At 36.0% G+C, this 24,709-nt stretch overlaps 1 protein-coding gene across 4 annotated transcripts in view; it reads left to right on the forward strand.

Moving 5' to 3' along the window:
• The window catches only part of FSD1L (fibronectin type III and SPRY domain containing 1 like), a 70,536-nt gene that overhangs the window by 19,887 nt on the left and 25,940 nt on the right, over positions 1–24,709 (forward strand). For all 4 annotated transcript variants that reach the window (XM_070795228.1, XM_070795230.1, XM_070795229.1 and 1 more), the window contains exons 2-6: positions 3,133–3,228; positions 5,535–5,666; positions 8,691–8,792; positions 15,181–15,203; positions 21,786–21,907. In XM_070795228.1, the coding sequence (XP_070651329.1) occupies positions 3,133–3,228; positions 5,535–5,666; positions 8,691–8,792; positions 15,181–15,203; positions 21,786–21,907 (475 nt within the window). The remainder of the gene's footprint in view (positions 1–3,132; positions 3,229–5,534; positions 5,667–8,690; positions 8,793–15,180; positions 15,204–21,785; positions 21,908–24,709) is intronic.

Genomic DNA, 24,709 nt, shown 5'->3' on the forward strand with positions numbered 1-24,709 from the left:
AAAATCCTGGTGCTTGTGGTGTGTGATCAAAGGATAATGGCTGAGATTACCTGTGCATACTGCCTCTGGAGACATGATGTTCTATATATTTTACTGTGACCCAGCAGAATTTGTATTTGTCAAAGCATATATTCAGACCTGTATCACCCAAAACTTTTAGTCATGGCCACTAAGATCAATTATATTCAGTATTATTTAGATAAACTTCAGATAATTTATATTGCCTTTATCCATCTTTATCACTTTATCAGTGTTTGGAGGGTAATGGGAGGCTTGAAACCTGAAATGAAGTCTGAGAGATCCTTGTCAGCATCCTGTTAGATTGAGAGAGTCCCAGCTAAAAGCTGTCTTTGCCCTTCTTCACCGTCGGGCTTTGGAAATAAATGAAGCAAGCATGTATGTATAGATACATAGAATGGGCACATTCTATGCTTTTGGAACTTGTATTAACAATAAATCATGTATATGTTTTAGAACAGTGGTTATAAGTGAAGAAGCTGATAAATGTGAGGGTTCCCAGGTGGGAAGCAAGGCATATTAGAGACAGTCACCGCAGGCTCCTGAAGCTGGAATACAGCAATAGAGAGAAAGTGTGGTGTGAATTGAAATAGGTGAAGTAGGCAATAGGGAGATCATACAGGGTCTCACGGATTATGTAAGGTCATGTTTAAGGTCATGTTAACAGCTCATGTTAAAAGATTTTGATTTTATCAAAGGACTTAGGCAAGATGATTGATCAGGAAGAATGATGCTTAACTTACTATTCTAGCTGCAATATAGGGAACTGTTTATGGGGGAGAAAAAATGGATCAGAGGCCAGTTAAGAAATTTTGCAAAGGTATAAATCGAGATATGATACTGACTTGTAGTAATAGTGATTACAGAGTTTTAGGGCTTGGAGCCCTGGGTTCGAGCCCTGGGTTGGAAAGCTCCTGTGGAGAAGGAAATAGCTACCCAGAGTTAGTTCAGAGTAAAATGTACTGTAGTTGATGACTGCATGTAGAGCACAAATGAAAGACCGTAATGATGGCCTTGAGATACTCCTTTCCCTATTTGGAACCAGTCTTGTTCCATGTCCAGTTCTAAACTGTTGCTTCCTGACCTGCATACAGATTTCTTAAGAGGCAGGTCAGATGGTCTGGTATTCCCATCTCTTTCAGAATTTTCCACAGTTTATTGTGATCCACACAGTCAAAGCCTTTGGCATAGTCAGGAAAGCAGAAATAGATGTTTATCTGGAACTCTCTTGCTTTTTCCATGATCCAGCGGATGTTGGCAATTTGATTTCTGGTTCCTCTGCCCTTTCTAAAACCAGCTTGAACATCTGAAAGTTCACTGTTCACGTATTGTTGAAGCTTGGCTTGGAGAGTTTTTAGCATTACTTTACTAGCGTGTGAGATGAGTGCAATTGTGTTGGTAGTTTCCAAATAGGGAAAGGAGTACGTCAAGGCTGTATATTGTCACCCTGCTTATTTAACTTATATGCAGAGTACATCATGAGAAACGCTGGGCTGGATGAAGCACAAGCTGGAGTCAGGATTGCTGGGAGAAATATCAATAACCTCAGATATGCAGATGACACCACCCTTATGGCAGAAAGTGAAGAAGAACTAAAGAGCCTCTTGATGAAAGTGAAAGCGGAGAGTGAAAAAATGGCTTAAAACTCAACATTCAGAAAACCAAGATTATGGCATCTGGTCCCATCACTTCATGGGACATAGATGGGGAAACAGTGGGTGACTTTATTTTTCTGGGCTCCAAAATCACTGCAGATGGTGACTGCAGCCATGAAATTAAAAGATGCTTGCTCCTTAGAAGAAAAGCTATGATCAACCTAGACACCATATTAAAAAGCAGAGACATCACTTTACCAACAGAGGTCCGTCTAGTCAAAGCTATGGTTTTTCTAGTAGTCATGTATGGATGTGAAATTTGGACTATAAAGAAAGCTGAGCACTGGAGAATTGATGCTGTTGAACTGTGGTGTTGGAGAAGACTCTTGAGAGTCCCTTGGACGGCAAGGAGATCCAACCGGTCCATCTTAAAGGAAATTAGTTCTGAATATTCATTGGAAGGACTGATGCTGAAGCTGAAATTCCAATACTTTGGCCACCTGATGTGAAGAACTGACTCAGTTGAAAAGACCCTGAAGCTGGGAAAGATTGAAGGCAGAAGGAGAACAGGACGACAGAGGATTAGATGGTTGGATGGCATCACCGAGTCAATGGACATGAGTTTGAGTAAACTCCGGGAGTTGGTAATGGACAAGGAGGCCTGGTGTGCTGCATCCATGGGGTCGCAAAGAGTTGGACACGACTGATGGACTAAACTAACTGACTAACTAATGATGGCCTAGGTTTCTGTGTTTTTTTCCCTTTCACTTTTATTGACACATATGGAGTATTTCCATCATAGCAGGAAATTTTATTGGACAACACTGAACTACAGAGATGAGAAAATTAAATAGAGTGTTCTATTATAATAGGAAGCATTATCAAAGTCTGAGGTATTTGCTACTGAAATTATCTGCCTTATTTATTATGGTTCTATATCATCTGTAAATATTTCCATGAATGTTGTAATTTTAAAAATGTTTTTAACTGGAGGATAGTTGCAATATTGTATTGGTAAATGTAATTTTAAATGCAAATTTATTATCTACTTTTATATTTGTAAGATTTAATTTTTATAAATGTCAAATTTCAGTGTCTCAACGTTTACTCCTATATCCTGATGTTGATTAGAAGTTTCATATATTTTTGCATCGTTTAAGAATTTGATTTTACTCATTTGCCATGGTCTTATGACTTACAGTCTTTATATTAAATAATGCTGATCATCTGTAATATGAAAGGTATGGTGGTGACTAAATAATATTGTTCATGTGTAGTGTGAAAGGTACGGTGGTGAAAGGTATGGTTGTGCTGTAGGGATAAGAGGTTTTAAAACAACCAGTATGTATGCCATCTTTTGTAATTACAGCCTTTGAACAATGCACAGTTTTACATTGCTCCTGTTTGTTACATAATATGTTCTGATATTCAGAGATTTTTTTTAAAAGACAATTGTTGTAGTGAAGTTTATAATTCTCTTTTAATAAAATATCATAATGTTAAAAATGTTTTATCCTAGGAAGCTCTGCAAAGGATCATTTCAACTCTGGCAAATAAAAATGATGAAATTCAGAACTTTATTGATACACTAAACCAAACACTAAAAGGAGTTCAGGTATGAATCTGTTTAGAAAAATTTGTGTGAATATATCACAGTGAATGATTGTTGGGTGGAATCATAAGTATAAATATATACCATTAACTCTAGATTATAAACTAATGAAGATGAGAGCAGTTTTTTTTAATGGCAGATGGAAAAAAATGCTTCATTTGCTAGTCCCAGATTCTCTATAGAAAGATCAAATATTAGGGAAGAAGAAAACTCTGGAATAGTAATTGGTAGGAATATTATAATGCTCACTTTTGTTCGTTTCCATTTCATGTTTGTATTTTCTAATCCCAAGTAAGAGCAAATCATACCTTTCCAAAAGTACTGGGAAGCTAAACATTTCTTTTACGGTAAATAATAGAAGGAAGATGTAAATAGTAAGAGGTCCACTTGCAGAACTAGATGAAAGCAAAACATAAAAGATAAAGTGCCCAATGAGAAGAGAGGGGAGTACTTACGGAAATGATCCCAGGTTTAGGTAGGTAATCCGTACTGTAAATAATCACATGTTGATTGTGGAAGGGACCTTAAGATAAGCTGGTGGTGCTTTTCTGTGAATGCACCTTAATTAATTTAAGGGTCATTTCTTTGTAAGATAAACGTATTAATAGAAGATTTCCAGGACCCTTGTAGACAGTGTATCCTTTCCTATGGTTTTTGTTTGGTTCAACCTAGTTAATTGCCAAGCTCTTTGCTTGTTAAACCTATGGTCTTATGTTTTCTTTTCTTCTGAATTTGCTGTGATTGAAGTTAGTTGATTATAATCTTTACCACTCTAACTATCTTTGTCTCAAAGTATTTTATTAGAATCCACTAATCCAGTTTCTTTAAATAAGCAAAACTAGTGGTTCTAAAACTCTTGGCCTGTGGACAAGAGAATTATATTTGAAATCTGGAAAAAGATGCCTTAAGATAGAGCTAGCTCATACTATTTTTTCTGATTGACAAATTATTCGGACTTTACTTTAGCATCCAGAAAAAGAAATAGAGGTGGAATTAAACTACACCCTTGTCATTGAAGATGGGAATGTAAGCTGTAGTGGGCAGGAGACTCTAAGGATATGCCAGTTGGTCACTGAGAGGGAAAAGAGTAGGCCAGTTCCTTTTTATAGATGGAAGAACTAAGGTCCAGGAGTTTAAGTGGCTTGTCCAATGTCACACTTTTACTGAGTCATTAGTGTGGAATTTGACTTAGTTCTTCTGCCTTCCAAACTGCACATTTCTTCCTCCAAATCATGTTCTTACTACTGTATAAAAGAGAGTAAAATGATTAACACCACTTTTGTAAGCCTCTAGTGAGATCATGTCTGATTTTATAAACATTATAAGCAAAAATTTGGATTGTAATATTATAGTAGATTTTCTGTATTAGTTCTGTAAACCAGTGCCAGTTTCACTTCTCTTAGTTGAATGATTTGTCTATGTCGAACAGTACTTTAAGATAATTTCTTCTGCCTCATACTTGTTGCAAGTATGGATATTGCTTATCTAGAGGTTTCACAGATATTTTCTTATTTCTTCTTGAAATAGAAGCATCTTGCTTAATGAGGCAGTGAGGAACTCTGGGAGGGTGACAGTTTGAAATGCTGTATTGGTTCTGCCACTAATAAATAGGTGTGGGGCTTTGGGCAAGTCTGTATTTTCGTTTGTAAAATTTAGAAGTTTGACTATAAATTCTAGTCAGTAGATGATTTCTGAGGTTCCTTCTGGCACCAGAATTCAGTGTTTGATCTTTTTCTTCGAACCCAATAAAGATTACTTAGTCTTTTAATTCTGCTTATCTTGTGTAAATGCAGTGTTTTAGACAATCTGAGAGATTTAAAACTTTGTGCAAAATCAGCCGCAACCCTATATGCCCAAACTATTCCTCAGAGTTACAGAATCAAAGTCTTTGGAATATTTTATTAAAATCTGCTTCACTGATGATTCTCATGCACACCAAAGGTTGTAAACCACTGGCTTAGGGCCTGCCTTAGAGCCCAAAGGTCAGGACAAAGTTGACAGCCTTAAAACAACCTTTCACCTTGTCCTGTGGAAACAGTCTTATAAAAGTGAGGAGATGGTGTGGGCTAGTTCATGAAAGGCTGCATTGCTGAAGTAGAACTATCAGGATTGGTGCAGCCAGCTTCTTGGATTGATATGTTTTTAAAACCTTATGTCAAATATTAGAATTTTAATTATTTTATGATGTTAGGCTATGGTAGTTCATAGTATGAATTTATTCTCTGCTTTAATAAGCACTGTATCTTTTAGTTTTTTAGTGTTTAATAGCTCTTAAGTAAAATAATTTGTTTTATTTGTTTATTAAACAGGAAAATTCTTCTAACATACTTTCAGAATTAGATGAAGAATTTGACAGTTTATACTCCATATTGGATGAGGTAAAGGAAAGCATGATTAACAGTATTAAGCAGGAACAAGCGCGTAAATCACAAGAGTTACAGGTGAGATCATACAACGATTTAAATATGAATAAGTTTAGTCTGTATAATGCTTGGTTGATTAAAAGCAAAAATTAGTGAGTTTTTGTGTATAACTGTACTTTTATAGAAGAGTGATTAATTTCATATTGGTCATAGATACCATTTTGTTAAAATTGTGATAAAAAAACTTAAGATTTACCCTCTTAACTGTTTTAAAATATACAGTAGTATTAAGTATATTCACTTTGTTGTGTAATGTGTCTCTAGGACTTTTTCATCTTGCAGAACTGCAACTCTATACCCATTGAACAACTCTCCACGTGCCCCTTCACCCACTGCCTGGCATCCACCCTTGTGTTGTGTTTTCAGGATCCTGACTACTGTAGACGTCTCATATAAGTGGACTCGTACAGTATTTGTCCCTTTGGTGTCTGGCTTATTTCACTCAGCATAATGTCCTCAACGTTCATCCATTTTGTAGCATGTGCCAGGATTTCCTTCTCTTTTTTGACTGAATAATATTCCCTTGTATATATTTACCACATTTTCTTTATCTATGTATCTGTCTGTGGACATTTGGGCTGCCTCCATCTCTTGGCTTTTGTGAGTAATGGTGCAGTAGACATGGGTATACATTGAAATTTTGATAGTGTTTGCATTGAATTTGTAGATTGCTTTGGATAATAGAATTGATCATATTAAGTCTTCCAACCCATAATCATAAGCTGTGTTTTCCCATTTATTTGTGTCTTTAATTTCTTTTAGCAACGTTTTGTAGGATTCAGTGAATAGGTCTTTTACTCCTTGATTAAGTTTATTCCAAAGAATTTCATTCTTTTTGATGCTACTATAAATGGTATTTTTTTTTTAATTTCCTTCTTGGATTGTTCATCTATAGAAGTGCAACTGATTTTTGTGTATTGATTTTGGTTATGATGTCTTTGAGAATCTGAAAGCTGTGGAGAAATACAGATGTTCTCTTTGTTTTACAAACAGGCTATATACACACAACTTCCAAGGGTTAATTAAATTCCCTTTCAAGTCTGCCTGGTCTTCTTGGTTGAGATTTCTTATTTATATTTAGGAGGTAGGGGTTATATTACAGTTAACAACATGGGTTTGAACTGTGAGGATCCACTTATACGCTGATATTTTTCAGTAGGAAATCCTGCAGTATCACACAGTCTGTGGTTGGTTGACTCTGCAGATGCAGAAGAACTCCAGATGTGAAGGGTTGACTCTTCCCCACCAGGGAAGCCCATTTGTGGATTAACCTCCTTGTTATTCAAGAGCCAGCTGTACTTAAATCATATAAGGGTAATTAGTTTAGTCATAAAGTATTCATAAATTTCAATAAGTAAGAAATTCATTCATTTAAAAAACAAGATTGGAGAAAAAAGGAAAACTCAGCATCTCCTCAAGTTTCACCCATGATTCATCTTGTGCAGGTATCTGTTTTGCCTTGAACCCAGATCCTTCTTTACAGCACCAGTTTGGAATACCTTTTAAGCATTCAATTGCTTAATCTCCGGCCTTCCTTCCTCCCTCCCATGCTTTTTCTCTGCTATTTTAATCATATGTACTTTATCTTTAGTGTGTATTGTAAGGGAAAACGAAGTAGATTTGAATATGGAATAGATGTTAATAAATACATATAAATAAATAATCTGAAGAAGAATCTTGGATACATTTAAAAGCTTCAGTTCAGTTCAGTCGCTCAGTTGTGTCCGACTCTTTGCGACCCCATGAATCGTAGCACACCAGGCCTCCCTGTCCATCACCAACTCCTGGAGTTCACTCAGACGCACGTCCATCGAGTTAGTGATGCCATCCAGCCATCTCATCCTCTGTCGTCCCCTTCTTCTCCTGCCCCTAATCCCTCCCAGCATCAGAGTCTTTTCCAGTGAGTCAACTCTTCGCATGAGGTGGCCAGAGTACTGGAGTTTCAGCTTTAGCATCATTCCTTCCAAAGAAATCCCAGGGCTGATCTCCTTCAGAATGGACTGGTTGGATCTCCTTGCAGTCCAAGGGACTCTCAAGAGTCTTCTCCAACACCACAGTTCAAAAGCATCAATTCTTTGGCACTCAGCGTTCTTCACAGTCCAACTCTCACATCCATACATGACCACAGGAAAAACCATAGCCTTGACTAGACAGACCTTTGTTGACAGAGTAATGTCTCTGCTTTTGAATATGCTATCTAGGTTGGTCATAACTTTCCTTCCAAGGAGCAAGCGTCTTTTAATTTCATGGCTGCAGTCACCATCTGTAGTGATTTTGGAGCCCAAAAAGCTTAGAGATGTGTTTGTTTCTTTGTTTAAAGGTATCACTAACAATATTTTCACATAGCTTAGTTTCAAACTACAAACGGTAAAGTGAGGGAGAGAGGCTGAGAGAGAAGAGAACTGAATAAGAAAGATCGTGTTAGGTGAAATTAACACATCATTATATATACAGCACGTCACTGTAACAGTTACTACTTTTTGTTTATGTTTGACTTTTTTTTTGAAATCTAGACACTTGAATTTGTGACTTCTGTGTTACACAGTTTTGGAAGCTGTAAATTAGCCTTTATAGGAGTATGTTTTACCTGAGTAATGTGATAAATGGAGTACTGAGATTGTGTTCAACTGAATGTACCTGTAACTTGATTCATACATTTTAGCTTAGTTAAATATCTAGAAATTTAGTCTCCGTTATAGAGGATGTTGTCTACAGATAGATTATTTTGATAATTTAAATCATTGATAGTCTTCTGGCTCCCTGATTGGAAGAATCTTTAAATAAATTTGACCCCAGCTATTTATAATTGCTTTGTTTTCTTTTGTATTTTTAAATGATGAGTATACCTTTATCTGTATGCAATTAAGCTGTTCTGGATGGTTTAAGATAATTAAAATTTATTATATATATGGCTAGTGATTACCTTCAGTACCTCTCTAAAATATGTTTATTTGATTATTGCTATTAAGAGTATAACGTTCATTTAAGATTCTGATCATAGGAAATTCTGTTTTAATGATTTATGATTATTATTATTTTTAGAGTCAACTTAGTCAATGTAATAATGCCCTGGAGAACTCAGAAGAACTACTAGAATTTGCAACAAGATCATTAGATATAAAGGAACCTGAAGAATTTTCAAAGGTACCCAAAAAATAAGACTAATCCACTTAAAAAGGATAGTTCTGTTTAAAAGAAAATGATATTTCCCCATTTAATTTTGAATTCATTCAGTCATTTCTGATACTAGAAAAGGTTTGGAATTTGTTAAGTAAAATGCTAGCTGTTCATGTATTCCAAAGCGTATGCTTAGAAGTATGTGTCATTGGGGCCGTGAACAAATTAATTAGTTATTTAAATTTTAATGCTCAATTCAGATGAATGAAGTTACTCTTTTTTTAAGTTACATCCCCCCTTTATTTTAAAGGTATGCTTTAGCTGAATCATACCTTTGTTATAAACATTTTATGGCTAATGAAAAAAGATTGGTATTGGTAATAACATTCTTAAAAATCTATATTGTGTTCCTTTCACTGAGCTGATTGGGAAAACATCATCACTTAATGCATATGAGAGCACTGTGAAATTTGTTACTAAGTGTATTAAATGTCCTACTGTTTAGGAATGCTTTATTGAAATATGAAAATGTATGTCCTTATAGGGTATATTTGGAGAAGGCAATGGCACCCCACTCCAGTACTCTTTCCTGGAAAATCCCATGGACAGAGGAGCCTGGTGGGCTGCAGTCCATGGGGTTGCTAAGAGTTGGACATGACTGAGCGACTTCACTTTCACTTTTCACTTTCATGCATTGGAGAAGGAAATGGCAACCCACTCCAGTGTTCTTGCCTGGAGAATCCCAGGGACGGAGAAGCCTGGTGGGCTGCCGTCTATGGGGTCGCACAGAGTCGGACACGACTGCAGCGACTTAGCAGCAGCAGCAGCATAGGGTATATTTGATACAGAGATATAAATAGTAGAGCAAGAAGACTGCTGATGTTGTAATCTGGTGTTTGATAAGAGATTCTTAATTCTAGATTCTAAGTCTTAAGTATAGTCATTTTTTAACGAGTATCAATTTATCAAATCACATCTACTCTTTTATGTAGAATAAGTATGTAGACTACACAGAAAATGATGCGAAAGAGTATGAAATTAAGTGACATAATTAGTAAAATATATACTGTGAAGTAGTGTTATCAAGATATTTAAGTTTAATATTTTCTTGGTCTTTGTGGACTATATAGTGAACTGTTTTATTGTTAGAAAGGTGGCTTTATAATCCACTTGTGCCCACCAGTGATTTAATTTTATGATTTTTCTATGAACTTTAAGGGTAGAAAAGACTTCCTTGAGAAGATAACATTTGCTGACTTATATCTCTACATCTTGAAAATGAAATTTAAAAATTAATTCCTTTTGATAGAATGAATTAGAGTTCTTTTGCCATAAACCAGTTAACTAATTCATTCTTAAATTTGGATGTGGGTTATAAGAAAGTTCATCATAGTACTTTGTAAGACTTATGTACAGGATTTATGAGGGAATTGTATCATACTTTAAATTATTTTAAAAGTATATTTACATCACCTAGTCAGAGGGCATTTACGTGATAACTTCGAATATCTGTAACATAGCCAAAAACATGCAGAAAGCAAAAGATGTTGAGTCAGCAGAAGCAATGTCATACAGTTCATGAGCAAGACTTAGTATCTTCTCATTGTGATGGTTTCTCAGAATCTGTTATTAATATGTACATGGTGCTACTGAGTTTTTAGGGTTTTTTTTTCCCCTTTTTGTTTCTTAGTTGTCAACAGATTCCCCTTCTAGTGGACTAGGGCAGCTGTTAATGATAGGCATAATCGTAGCAGCAAGAATTCACAGCTGAGTGCCGGAGAGAGAGGAAAAAGACAAGAGAACTATAAAATGTGGACATGGTACTCAAAAATAGCTTGAATCCAGTTGAGTTTAAGTAGGACCTAATGCTTAGAAACACTAATCACAGTTTGTTTCTCTCAAGTTTCTCTTTCCATTGACATTTTCAGAGTCCTTTCCTCTTCCTCTCAAAAGATGCTGTTCTCTCTTGCCCTCTCCTTTGTTCTTTCCAGCTTTGTTAAAACTTGTTTCCAGTTTACTGTAAATTGGAAAGGTTCTGATAAAATAAATCACCTTGTGGTCTAAATATATTTTCTTCATGCGCTACTTTTCTTACTATTTTGGTCTTGTCTTCCAGCATTTTGCAGTACTGCCTAGTAGCTTGAACCCTTTGAAGATGTGGTGAAATGAATTATTTGTCAGTGTTTCCTTGACAGAAATCGGAGTTTATTGTTCAAGAAAAATGCTTAACTGAAAGTTGCTTGCAATTATTTTCTTAGTATATCCAAATAGTATCCAGATAATTGTTTGTTCCAAGTCAAAAACTAAATTCACTTTCCTGCCAACTGCATGGACTCATACTTGCCTCAGATTCCTAATTGCTGACAGGATAGGGAAAGATGACTTGGAAGATTAATTAATGGCCTAGCAGTATGTTGTTAGATATTTGGAAACAATTCTTTTAAGATATTGTTTATGAATATCTCATATTAAAGTGATGGCTGTGCTGAGTCGCTCAGTCATGTCCAACTCTTTGTGACCACATGGACTGTAGCCCACCAGACTCCTCTGTCCATGGGGATTCTCCAGGCAAGAGTACTGGAGTACGTTGCCATGCCCTCCTCCAGGGTATCTTCCCAACCCAGAGATCGAACCCAGGTCTCCTTCATTGCAGGCAGATTCTTTACTATCAGAGCCACCAGGGAAGCCCAAGAGTACTGGAGTGGGTAGCCTATCCCTTCTCCAGGGGATCTTCCTGACCCAGAAATTGAACCAGGATCTCCTGCATTGCAGGCGAATTCTTTATCAGCTGAGCTCTACCAGATAAGATTAATATGAATAACTTCTGGAGACAAAAAATATTATAGGCTGAAATCCAGGCCATGATTCTTTTTAGATTTCATTATCTTCAAAAAGAGTACTTTAAATGCTAATATTTAAGTGATCATGTTGGAATACACCAGTATGAGAATTGAATACAAAACTGCTATTTGCCAGCATTTGCCAGCATTAGATAGTCTGAAAGAGAACAAGTAAAACTAGCACAAATGAAAAAGGATTTTAGAACAAATTTTCACTAATTTTTTTAGTTGGTGGAAGTTTGGCTGATAATAAATGTATGCAGAAAGCTCATCAGCAATTGAGTTCTGGATGAACAAGTAGCCAAAGCCTCATCAGACTCAGTTTTTCTGCTAATAACTGGCCTGCAGAACACTGCATGGATCCCTTAGCAAAACTAGTATTCCTACCAACTCCTGCTCTCCCCTGAATTTAGAACTTGAATCCTACCTATGAAAAGAGCTGAGTTTGTGGGACAATTTCCAAGTCAGTATAACTCACCAACCACTTCATCACAATCTTGCCACACATAACTCAGTTGTCAGACGAGGAGGGAGGGAGTGGTTACCTGCCCACAAATGCCTACAATGGAGAAAAAAGTACAGAATAAGGTGATAGGGAAATAGTCTTCTGGATTTGATCGCAGGTGAAAAGGGAGAAAGGATTTTGTGTATTTCCCAGTTTTGACTTAGAGTAACTCACCTTTTGAATACTGTTCAGCAAGTGTCAGTCTCTGACCACTGGGAGGAACAAATAACGAGAGTGGTGGAAGCTCACTCAGTATTTTCAACGGAGCACAAGTAGTATTGGCAGGAGCGTCTTCTGTGAGCTGCAGTGAGGAATTCCAGGAAAGAGGACCATCAACGAAAGCATGAAGGGCACACGGGTTCAATCCCTGGTTAGTGAGTTAAGACCCTGCAAGCTGCTCAGTGTGCCCCCTCCCCCCAAAAAAGGCATGAAAGTTTCAGTTATGAAGGCAGCTTAAAAACAATTCTGAGTGTTTAAGAATAGGGACTTCCCTGGCATTCCAGGGATGCCATGTTAAGATGCCATGTTCTCAGTACAGGGGGCACAGTTTCATCCCCTGGTTGGGGAACTAAGATTTTTGCATGCCACATGGCATGGCCAAAAAAAAAACAAAACACCCTAAAATCTAAAAAAAATCCACAGAAATATTTTTTAAGAATTGTACTTGTTAAGAACTATGCTTTTTCACCTTTACTTCTTATGTGTGTTTATAGAAATGTAATCTCCTGTTATATATATGTGTCTAATAATCATAGAGTATAGGTGCATGCAGTATGAGATGCAAAATTTATTTCAAGTTATTTACTAGGGTTTTGTGAAGGCTTTTAAATTATTATGTTTTTTTAAAATAGTGCTCTTTATAAATAGATAAATACATGTATAGAAAACATAAAACTTCTGATGTTTGGAATACAGGAGATCTTCCCAACCCAGGGATTGAACCCAAGTCTCCCACATTGCAGGTGGATTGTTTACCAGCTGAGCCACCAGGGAAGCCCAAAAATTTGATTAGAAAATATAAAACTTCTTATGTTTGGAATCAACCATTATGCAGTTTTTTTTTTTTAATCTGATTTTTTTGTCTAAGGGAAAATAGTACCTTGAAACTATCTCTTATTTACTCTCTGACTGAGCTCCCGTCATTTGCCATATTATTATTTCTTAATATGGTATTTTTGGGGTGAAGGTAGAAGTCTCAATCATATAATGTAAAAAATATTAAATATTTGCCCCCTAGTCATTTTCAGATTCTCTCAATAAAACTTTATAACATTATCTGCCCCAAATCTAATAGGAAAATATGAAATATGAAAGTGTGAAAGTATAGACAAAACTTGAAAAGTTTCCTCAGTGTTGTATGGCATTAACGTTTTTACTGGGAATTCTATTGGGCTTTACTGCAAATCAAAAAAAAAGATAAATCTCTGGAAAGTGTGAAATTGACATCTAGCCTTTGCTACATTCAATGTTAGTATATTTTTCTCACAGCAGTTATGGTTCATAAACAGGTATATTTTTATTTTTTGTTGCTGTTTATCAGTGCTCTGATTTTAACTAACTTTTCCCTTGCTTTCCCTTTGCATTTCAGCCTCTATTTCAGAGAATTAGATTGTTAAAATGTTTGTGTGCTTAGTTGCTAAGTTGTGTCTGACTCGTTGCGACCCCATGGATTATAGCTGGCCAGTCTCCTCTGTCTGTGGGATTCTCCAGGCAAGGATACTGGAGTGAGTTGCCATTTACTCCTTCATGGGATCTTGACCCAGGGATTGAATCCATGTCTCCTGCCTTGGCAGGTGGATTCTTTACCACTGAGCCACCAGGGAAGCCTGATTAGGATACAGTGTCATGGAATTGATTATGGTAGTGCTGGAACTGTGTGATGTGCTCATCTTCTAAATTTCAGTTCTTTTTGTTTCTGACATTGTAAAATTATCTAAAATATTCCCAGGTGGCTCAGTGGTAAAGTGGTAGACAGGTATGCAGACCAGAATATTTTAGATTAGGTATAAAAATGACCAGTACCAAGTAAGAATATTAGAACTGAAGAAAAGAAGAAGCATTGCTGTATACGTCTAATTAATGTTTAATTAAATTGAGTAATTGTTAACTATTACCATGTGCCGAGCTTTATGCTAGACACTGGGGATAGAGTTTCAGGCATAACAGCCATCTTCTACATCAGATGTGTTGTTAATTATGCTGCTCAGTGTAGGGAAAAACTTTTGTTGGATCTATTATATGGTGTGTAGATTTAAAGGGGATAGCAATGCCTATATTTTTCATCATTTTTCTTAGATGTACGGTACCAAATAATAGCTGTGCACTCTTCCTAAATTTGTGCTAGGATTCTCAAAAAAAGAAAAAAAGATATCTTAAGTAGTGTAGGTTTAAGTTGGCAGCTTTTATGAAGTCATCTGAGGGAAAGACCCATTGCTGCAAGTGTTTCTTTGGTTTCTCCTTATCTGAATTTTTGCCATTACAGCTTCATTCTTTGGGGTAAAGGGTTGTAGAACTGCAGCCTAGTTTTATATGTTAGCAGGCAAGCTCTAAGAATACAAAGTCCTTGCCCATGTGGAGGCAAATAGAGAAAACTTGGAACAACCATTATGAAGTGGTGAAAGAGATCTCTGAAGAAAATTTGGAGAGCAGATTTGAAATATATAAGAAACCATCAGAATGCATAGAAATGTGTGCCCCATGAAGGAGATTGAGTGTTCTAGTTGAAGAGTATCAGACTGAATGAAGGTGTGAATGAAATACACTGGTGTGTGTTGATAATCTTAAGGTAAGAAAAAAAATTTACAGTCATCTGAAATTAGTTTGAAGTGTTAAATTTTCCTCCTTATTTTAAGGTGATATATATTTATATGGGGACCAGATTTACTATAGTTCTAACATCACATTGTGCAAGCTGACATGAACTGTACAAATTATAGGAAATTTGTTTTGGTGAAAATGAACTAATCTGTTCCAGGGATTTTATCCTAACTTTTCTTGCATGTCACTGCCATTGAAACTTGCATGAAAAGCACTAACTGCCTTCTTTCTCTTCTCCCTGATTTGCTCCAAGGCTGCCAGACAGATCAAGGATAGGTATGATATAAAACCTACATTTTTTAAAAGTATCAACATTTAAATCAGAAATGAAATTCAAATAGTTTCTTATTAGAATCTCATTAGTTAAAATAAAAATATCTAATGGCCAAGTACAGAAAAAAAAAAAACAGCATCTTCTGCCTATATTCTAGAATAAAGAACATATCAGCAAGATTTTTTAAAAATACAGTTTTGGACAATTATGTGCTTCCAGAAGAATTTCATTTCTGATATAATGTAGTTTTAGTATAGTCCTTAATTAGCTATGCTAGTAGATGGGAAACCATTTTGAATAATGTAAAAAATATTCCTGGAATGCATATTTTGTTGTTAAATTTTATAAGCATGTCTTATTTTATGAAAAGTTACAGCATTATATTGTTCCTCAAGAGCTAAAGCACTCCTCCTTCACTGCCCTCCTATCTAATATATTTGTATTCTCATTTCATCCTGTTCCTGGTGCCATCTCTTTCTGTTTCTAATGCCACTGCTGTCTAGTTGGTGGGAAGAGGGAAAAAAAAAATGGTGACAGACTTTGGCTTAAAGGTCTTTACCATTCTCAGGGCCAGGATGAGGAAGGGTAATTCAGTCCTTGTTGTAAGAATATAGCAGAGGGCTGTTGGCAGCTTTGGATTGGGTTATCACAGAAGGGATGGTTTTGATCGGCCTGGCTAGTCACTGAGCATTGACTATAGTGAGATTGTCACTTTTCAAGTTTCTTCTTTTGAGGATTATGAAATTCTCTGAAAGGCATAGCTCTTCAAAGCACCACTCTGAGTCCTAGATGAAATTATTCATCAGATAATTCGCAAAATTATTATTTATATATTGTGTGAAAACCAGTGTTGCTGTTGTTAACCTTGGCTGAAGACTTGTGTTTTTCTCGTGGCCTTTTATTTGACTAGAGGGAAGATTCACATTGACTTTCATAGCATTCTTAGCACAAATAATTTTTCTATTTTTTGTATGTTTTATTTCATTTTAGAATAAATTTTTATCAAAGTATAGTTGACTTAACAGTGTTTTGTTCTGCTCTACAGCAGAGTGGATCAGTTATACATGTACATATGTCTACTCTTTTTTTAGATTCTTTTCCCAAATAAGTCATTACACAATATTGAGTAGAGTTTCATGTGCTGCTGCTAAGTCACTTCAGTCGTGTCCAACTCTGTGCAACCCCATAGACAGCAGCCCACCAGGCTTCCCCGACCCTGGGATTCTCCAGGCAAGAACAGTGGAGTGGGTTGCCATTTCCTTCTCCAGTGCGTGAAAGTGAAAAGTGAAAGTGAAGTCGCTCAGTCGTGTCTGACTCTGTGCGACCCCGTGGACTGCAGCCCACCAGGTTCCTCCGTCCATGGAATTTTCCAGACAAGAGTACTGGAGTGGGGTGGCATTGCCTTCTCCCGTAAAGACATGGGTTATTCTTATAAATCCTGATTATGAGATTATGAGAGTTTAAGGTGAAAAGTATTGGCTGTATGAGGAATGGATGCTAGGTAGGTTGGTGTTTTGGATTAGCTTTGGGTTGTGTCTCCTAGACTTTGCTATAAGTAATTCATCTACTGTGGCTAGATTATTATTTTATTTTGCCACCTCCTCCATTAAATCCTCCTCTGGTCCCTGATTTTCTGGATTAGAAGTCACTTCCTAATCAGGTTTTAGGCTGCCCAAAGACTTTTGAGAAAAGCCTTGCAAAATCTTCTCTCGTTCTTGTCCTTGGAATCTAAATGGTTCTCTGCCTCCCAGATTCCTGCCCTTACCCCTGACTTATTTCTCTTTGTCCTGATTTGTCAGAATTTAATTTTATGATCAGTGTTCATGGCTGAATATTCTTCAGTGAGTCTAGATGTCTTTGCCCAAAACCAGCCTCTTGAATATATTTCATAATACCCAGAGTATCCAGGTGATCTCAAAGGAGTCAAAGTTCCTTTTTTTCTGCCAGAGCAGCTCCATTTTTTGTTGCTGTTGTTTTTCAAAGTATATGTTTTTTTTTGCTACCTTCAAAGTTTGTACTTCCGAGGTAAGGAACATTTTTGAGTCTTGGCTTAATTTTTTTTAATTTGGCTTTTTATCTTCATAATGTTCAGGTTTCTCTGATACAGTTTTTACGTGCTCTTTCAGGAAGCAAGCTTCTAGAATTCAATATTGATATTTTTAGTACAAAAATAAACATATAGTCATAATAAAATAATTATCTTCATTAAGGGAAGGAAGGATTACTTCCTTATAAGAGAGCAGAAGTGGTATTTAAGGAATGGATAACATAGCTGAGCAGGCAATCAAAAAATAAAGTATCTATGAGAACTCAGTGCTTATTTTCTGTGATAGATATTATACAGAAGAAATGGCAGGAGTGACAGGAAAACCTAAAGAAATGATGAGAAGATAATACATAGAGTTTTAGAACTTTAAAAATCACTAGTATACGCTTCCAACTGCTTAGTCAGGTTGGAAGGTGATTAATTGAGGTATACTATGAAGTGTTACTAGTTCTTGAAAGAAAGGGATCATGAAAGAGAGTCAAGTTAATGTAGTAGGTAGTTTGAAGAAATTGTGTTCATTCTTACTATTTTGCAATTTTCTCTTTGCAAAAATAAAACTAGGAAGAAGAGATCTTTGTATTTAGCTTGTACTATTAAAAATGAACCAAGAAAGGCAAGATGAATTAAAACATCGCTAACCACATGGATCTTGTAATGTAGAGACATATATGGATTTTAGACAGTTGGGTTGGGCTTTGAAGCATCATTCGTTTCAGTTCAGTTCAGTCGCTCAGTCGTGTCCGACTCTTTGCGACCCCATGAATCGCAGCACGCCAGGCCTCCCTGTCCATTACCAACTCCCGGAGTTCACCGAGACTCACGTCCATCGAGTCAGTGATGCCATCCAGCCATCTCATCCTCTGTCGTCCCCTTCTCCTCCTGCCCCCAATCCCTCCCAGCATCAGAGACTTTTCCAATGAGTCAACTCTTCGCATGAGGTGGCCAAAGTACTGGAGTTTCAGCTTTAGCATCATTCCTTCCAAAGAAATCCCGGTGCTGATCTCCTTCAGAATGGACTGGTTGGATCTCCTTGCAGTCCAAGAGACTCTCAAGAGTCTTCTCCAAGACCACAGTTCAAAAGCATCAATTCTTCAGCGCTCAGCTTTCTTCACAGTCCAACTCTCACATCCATACATGACCACAGGAAAAACCATAGCCTTGACTAGACGGACCTTTGTTGACAAAGTAATGTCTCTGCTTTTGAATATGCTATCTAGGTTGGACATAACGTTCCTTCCAAGGAGTAAACGTCTTTTAATTTCAGGGCTGCAATCACCATCTGCAGTGATTTTGGAGCCCCCAAAAATAAAGTCTGACACTGTTTCCACTGTTTCTCCCATCTATTTCCCATGAAGTGATGGGACCGGATGCCATGATCTTCGTTTTCTGAATGTTGAGCTTTAAGCCAACTTTTTCACTCTCCACTTTGACTTTTATCAAGAGGCTTTTTAATTCCTCTTTATTTTCTGCCATAAGGGTGGTGTCATCTGCATATCTGCATCATTATTTGTAGATATATTCAGTCTAAAAATAAGTTCAGTCTTTTAGAAAATTATTGGATAGTTGTACCTCTAACTTTATTTTTGGAGATTGAAATTTTCATTGTCTAGAAAATAACTTGTTTTTAGGCTTTGATAAGCCTTTTTAATGTGTTTTTAGAGAATGTTTTTTTCCTTTGAGGCCATAGTGATTTTATGGCCCAGATTTATCTTGAAAGGTGTATGTGCTATGCTTTTATTTATTGTTTTGTTTTTGATAGGTTTTAATTGAAGTATAGTTGATTTACAGTGTTGTGCTAATTTCTGTTGTACAGCACAGTAATTCAGTTATACATGGATATATGCATTTTTAAATATTATTTTCCATTATGATTTATTACAGGAGAGACCATTATGATTAAATCAAGTTTATAGATAAAGTTTCAGGTTTCAGTTCTTTAAAATACTCTCAGATATTTTTCTCAACAGTTTTCAACGAACTTTTAAATCCCCATGTTTAGAAGCAGCCAAATTCACACCTGTTCATTGATTCAGTGGGCATTTACTAAGTACCAGTCTGAATATAGCTCTTTAAGAAATCTTTAAATCTGTGGTGGGAGGTGGAAGGGAGGTTCAAGAGGAAGGGGGACATATATATACCTATGGCTGATTCATGTTGATCTATGGCAAAACCCAACACAATATTGTAATAAAGCAATTATCCTTCAACTAAAACTAAACTTAAGAAAAGAAGTCTTTAATTCAGAAGATACTAGAGCTAGAGAGAACACATGTAAGACTTAGCCTTTGTTCCTAACTTCTTATTGATGTAATCTGAAATTGTATATTGAGAACCAAGAGCTTAAAGTAATAGTGTGTGAAATTCTCAGCATTACACTTGGCATTCAGTTAAGTGTGAGTTCCTTTCTCCATAAATTGTTTTTCAGTATAGCACAACCTTCTAAAGAAAAAAATTGAAATATAGTTGATTTATAATGTGTTAATTTCTGCTGAATAGCAAAGTGACTCAGTTACACATATGTACATTCTTTTTTATATTCTATTCCATTATGGCTTAACACAGGATGTTGAATATAGTTCCTGTGCTTCACGGTGGGACCTTGTTGTTTATCCATTCTGTATATATAGTTTGCATCTTGTTCTTGCTAAATCATACCCAACTCTTTGCGATCCCATGGACGGCAGCATGCCAGACTCCTCTGTCTTCCACTGTCTCCCAAAGTTTACTCAAATTCATGTGCAAGTTAGCATCTGCTGACCCCAAATTCCTGCTCTGTCCCTCCCCAGCTTCCCCTTGCCAACCCCAAGTCTGTTCTCTATGCCTGTGTGTCATTTTTTGTTTTGTAGATAAGTTCATTTGTGTCTTAAGTTCTACATATAGGTGATATATGGTGTTTGTCTTTTTCTTTCTGACTTCACTAAGCATCATCTCTGGTTGCATTCATGTTGCTGCAAATGGCATTATTTCATCCTTTTTCATGGCTGCATAGTATTCCATGGTGTATATGAACCACATCTTCTTTCTCCACTCACCTGTCTGTGGACTTTCAGCTTGTTTCCGTGACTTGGTTATTGTGAATAGTGCTGTTAAGAACATGGGGTATGTGTATCTTTCTGAATTACAGTTTGTCCAGATATATACCCAGGAGTGAGATTGCTGAATCATATGGCAACTCTGTTTTTAGTTTAAAATCTGAGGAATTTCTGTACTGTTTTCCATAGTGGCTGCAACAGTTCACATTCTCACCAACAATGTAGGATGGTTCTCTTTTTCTGCACACCCTCTGCAGCATTTATTATTTGTAGACTTTTTTAATGATGGCTCTTCCATTGTGAGGTGTGGTGCCTCATTGTAGTTTTGATTTACAGTTTTTTAATAATTAGTTATCTTTTCATAGCACTTTCTTCTTGATAAATAGATCAACTATTGTTCACTCTTTGTTACTACTAAAGTGATTACTTTTCTAGTTACCTAATAAAGTAACTGAATACAGCAACATGTTTAATCCCTTTCATACCATTGATCTTTAGGGTAGTTTGATAGATCAGAATGGCTAGTCCTGGTATTCCTTTTGTTCCTGCAACTCTGTTTTCTTCCTCTCCCAGATTCTGTTCTAGGAGGACAATGGTCATGAATAGTATTTTGGTGTCATTCTTTGACCAAAGATAATAAGGGTAATTACTTTGTGATATATGTAGATATCTACTATAATATGAAAAGTTGAAGTTTGAGATAAAATAACAATAGAGTATGGGAACTTCTTTTAATCTCTAGTTTAAATTGACAGAACGATTTCTGTCTACTTTAGGTAAAATGAGCTCTGGTATGGTTTCTTTCTTTTTTGTTATGTATACTATATTCATCTAAAATATATTGAATGAGTTCCTACTATTTCCATGGCATATGGTTTCACAGGGCTGTTTCTTCTTGTCTGCTTCCATTCAGCTGATGTTAATACATCAGAGTGATAGCTTCTAGCATAGTGTTCAGAATTGTGATTTCACTTCTCTCCTTCCTCATCCATAGCCTTTCTTTAGCACCTACCAAACAATACAGTGTTTGGTCAGTGTACTTTACTTTTATTTAAGGACACGTGGGATGGCTGTGGTGACTAGGCAGAATGTTTGATTCAGGTGTATTTACCATTCATTATTTGGCATATGAAAAGGAGTGAGGCTGGCATCAGGAAGTCAGATTGAGTTTACAGAGATTCAGATGACTGTTGAGTCCGTTAAAGATGATTTGTCTTGGATATTTGTCTCTTGAGTCTTTTGTGTTTTTATGAAGTTTTATAAAACTGGAGGAAAGTTCTTTAAAGGTTATTTAAATGTCTTTAAAAACATTTTACATTTTTTAAAGTTAATTTTCAAAAGATCTAAAAGCAAATTTCTATTAGTTTTGTTATCTTTGTTAATAGCTTCAGAAACCACTAGAGTGGAGAAGTAAGTTCTATCTGTTCACTTTATAAATTAAATATGATGTGATACTTCCCATTCTTTTATTTTTAAAAGAATGTTTATGTCTGTGTTTGCTATAGAGTAACAATGGCTTCAGCCTTTCGCCTTTCTTTGAAACCAAAGGTCAGTGACAACATGACTCATTTAATGGTGGATTTTTCTCAGGAAAGACAGATATTGCAAACTTTGAAGTTTTTGCCAGGTAAGTTAGTACATATATTACATACAAAGTTATGTATAAAACCTCTTTTTTCCTTTCAAGATTTTTTTGTAATGAACATTAGAATTTGAATATTAAGGAAATATAGTGTGTTTTTTTTTTTTGTTCTTCAGCTAAGGAATAACTGAATTTGCTAGTCTTTCTTTTTAGAGAATTATTTTACTGACAGTAAAAATTGCAGTTTTAGAATCCTAGTACAGGATACCTCTTACTGCTGGTTTAGCAGAGAGAAGCAATGTACTGTTACGGTTAACGCTAAGTCTTGGGGCCAGACTTGTTAGATTTGAATTCTGGCTGTGACTTACTTATTATATAGCCTCAACAAATTATTTAACTTCACCTCATTTTCTTCATCTTTAAAGTGTGATGTTATCCTTCCAGGATTTTTATGAAGATTACGTGAATTGAGACCTCTGAAGCACTTAGAGGTGTTAGCACATAGTTAACACCTAATGAATCTTGATTGTTATTATTACCATTGTTGTGGTGGCTTCTGGTTTAGGTGGAGTTAATAATGTGTCAACACCGGTTTATTAGAATATTAGTATGATGATATTCCAGCAGTTGAAACCATATAAAATCAAGTCCCACTTTATTGTTAACTATTCACATGTGTGAAAGAGCCAACTAAGGGCCTTTTGATTATTCTCTTTTTACTAGCATCAAGTAGTATTAATTAAGTGGATAGCCAAAACAGTTTGAACATGGTGCTCAGGAAATCTCTGGAAAGTGAAGCGTTTTACTTACAGGCTTACAGTTTTTGGAGGTTAGCTGTTTTTGATAGAGAATGTTAATCATATGAAACCATTCTTTCCTTCTATGAGAATTTGGTCCAGGACTTTAGAATATGATTGGAAAGACAAAGTTAGAAGTCAAGAAACTATAATAGAACTAATTATGGTAACATAAGTGAAGTATTAACTTGTATGGTATAGATCAGAAATTCTAGAGTTCAGAGAAGGAAAAGATGAGAGAAAAAATCATAGTTGTAGAAGAAGAAAGTATACATACTTATCAGTGGGTGCCTACCTGTAAATGGGCCTCTCAGAATTGCTAACCATTATATTTTCATTTCACTATTTTTCTAAATTCAGGAGAGTCAGAAGTGGTGGACTGTCAATATATGCATGAGTAGTAGTATTTTGATTAAAAAAAATACGAAAAAAGCGATCTTCTCACCATTACTTCCTTCTCGTGGATTTTCAGTGATGGCTTAACAAACCCAGGCTATATCCGCTGTACAGTCAAGTAGATTGCATGCACAGTTAGGATTTCTTCTTTTGCAAACTCTTAAGACAGTCTGAAGGAATGAGGTGTAATAAAAAGCAAGAAATCTTTTTGTGGAGGAATTTCATCCTGAAGGAAGGTATAATAGGTTGTTAAAATTCATGAAAGGTGAACTCATACCATTAATTTTTTTATATTCTGCTGTAGCATAAAAATTTCCTATAAGATGCAGTCAGATAAACTTAAAAATGAATACCTGCATCCCTTAATAGTTCATTCTGTAAACACCACACAGATCAACTCTACACTGCATTATGTGTAACCTGAGTCTGAAAATTGGAAGTAATACTGATGGATGATAATAATTATGAGCATTTTCTTCTACACTAAGCCATTATTCGTACATTGAAGCTTAGAGTTTGTGTCCTCCTTTCTGAGCTTCGGCAGTCAAGAAGAGAGACATGCTTGTGGCAGTGTTCTTTTACACTGTTCAGTTCTTTTACATTCACACGCAGAGAAGAACCTTAGTAAAATTCTTACAGTGTCCACACAATTTGTTGCTTTATGGAAGTTGCTGCGAATTGCTTTCCATTCTCATTTTTTTTAAGAGAGTTCTTTGTTCCCTAATATTTTTATATTACAAATTTACTACCTTTCTTCATTTCCTGAACTTTATTCCTACATTTGTTGAAATTCTTCTCTTCTATATAGGATATTGGGTGAGCTTCCCACGCATTAGATTCAAGTCACTCTTAATTTGACATATGACTCTTTTTTCAATTTAATTTTTATTTTATATTGAAGCATAGTTTATTTACACTGTTGTGTGGCTTCAGGCATACAGCACAGTGACTCAGTTATACATATACATATATCCATTTTTTCAGGCTCTTTTCCCATGTTGGTTATAGAATAGTTGACATACCACTCTTCAGTTCAATTCAGTCGCTCAGTCCTGTCTGACCCTTTGTGACCCCATAGACAGCAGCACACCAGGCCTCCCTGTCCATCACCAACTCCCGGAGCTTGCTCAAACTCAAGTCCATTGAGTCGGTGATGCCATCCAACCATCTCATCCTTGTCATCCCCTTCTCCTCCCGCCTTCAATCTTTCTCAGGATTAGTATCTTTTCAAATGAGTCAGTTCTTCACATCAGGTGGCCAAAGTATTGCAGTTTCAGCTTCAGCATCAGTCCTTCCAATGAATATTCAGTACTGATTTCCTTTAGGATGGACTGGTTGGATCTCCTTGCTTTCCAAGGGACTCTCAAGAGTCTTTTCCAACACCACAGTTCAAAAGCATCAATTCTTTGGCACTCAGCTTTCTGTATAGTCCAATTCTCACATCCATACATGACTACTGGAAAAGCCATAGCTTTGTCTAGATGGACCTTTGTTGGCAAAGTAATGTCTCTGCTTTTAATAATACCACTCTTAAATTTAAATAAATAAATCAATAATTTATTAATAATAATGTTAATTAAATATTATTTCATTAGATAAATATAAATAAAATACAAACGTGTTTATATATAAATATAAAATATAAATGTATTAA

Source organism: Bos indicus, chromosome 8 (genome assembly GCF_029378745.1).
Source record: "Bos indicus isolate NIAB-ARS_2022 breed Sahiwal x Tharparkar chromosome 8, NIAB-ARS_B.indTharparkar_mat_pri_1.0, whole genome shotgun sequence".
NCBI classification, from domain to species: Eukaryota; Metazoa; Chordata; class Mammalia; order Artiodactyla; family Bovidae; genus Bos; species Bos indicus.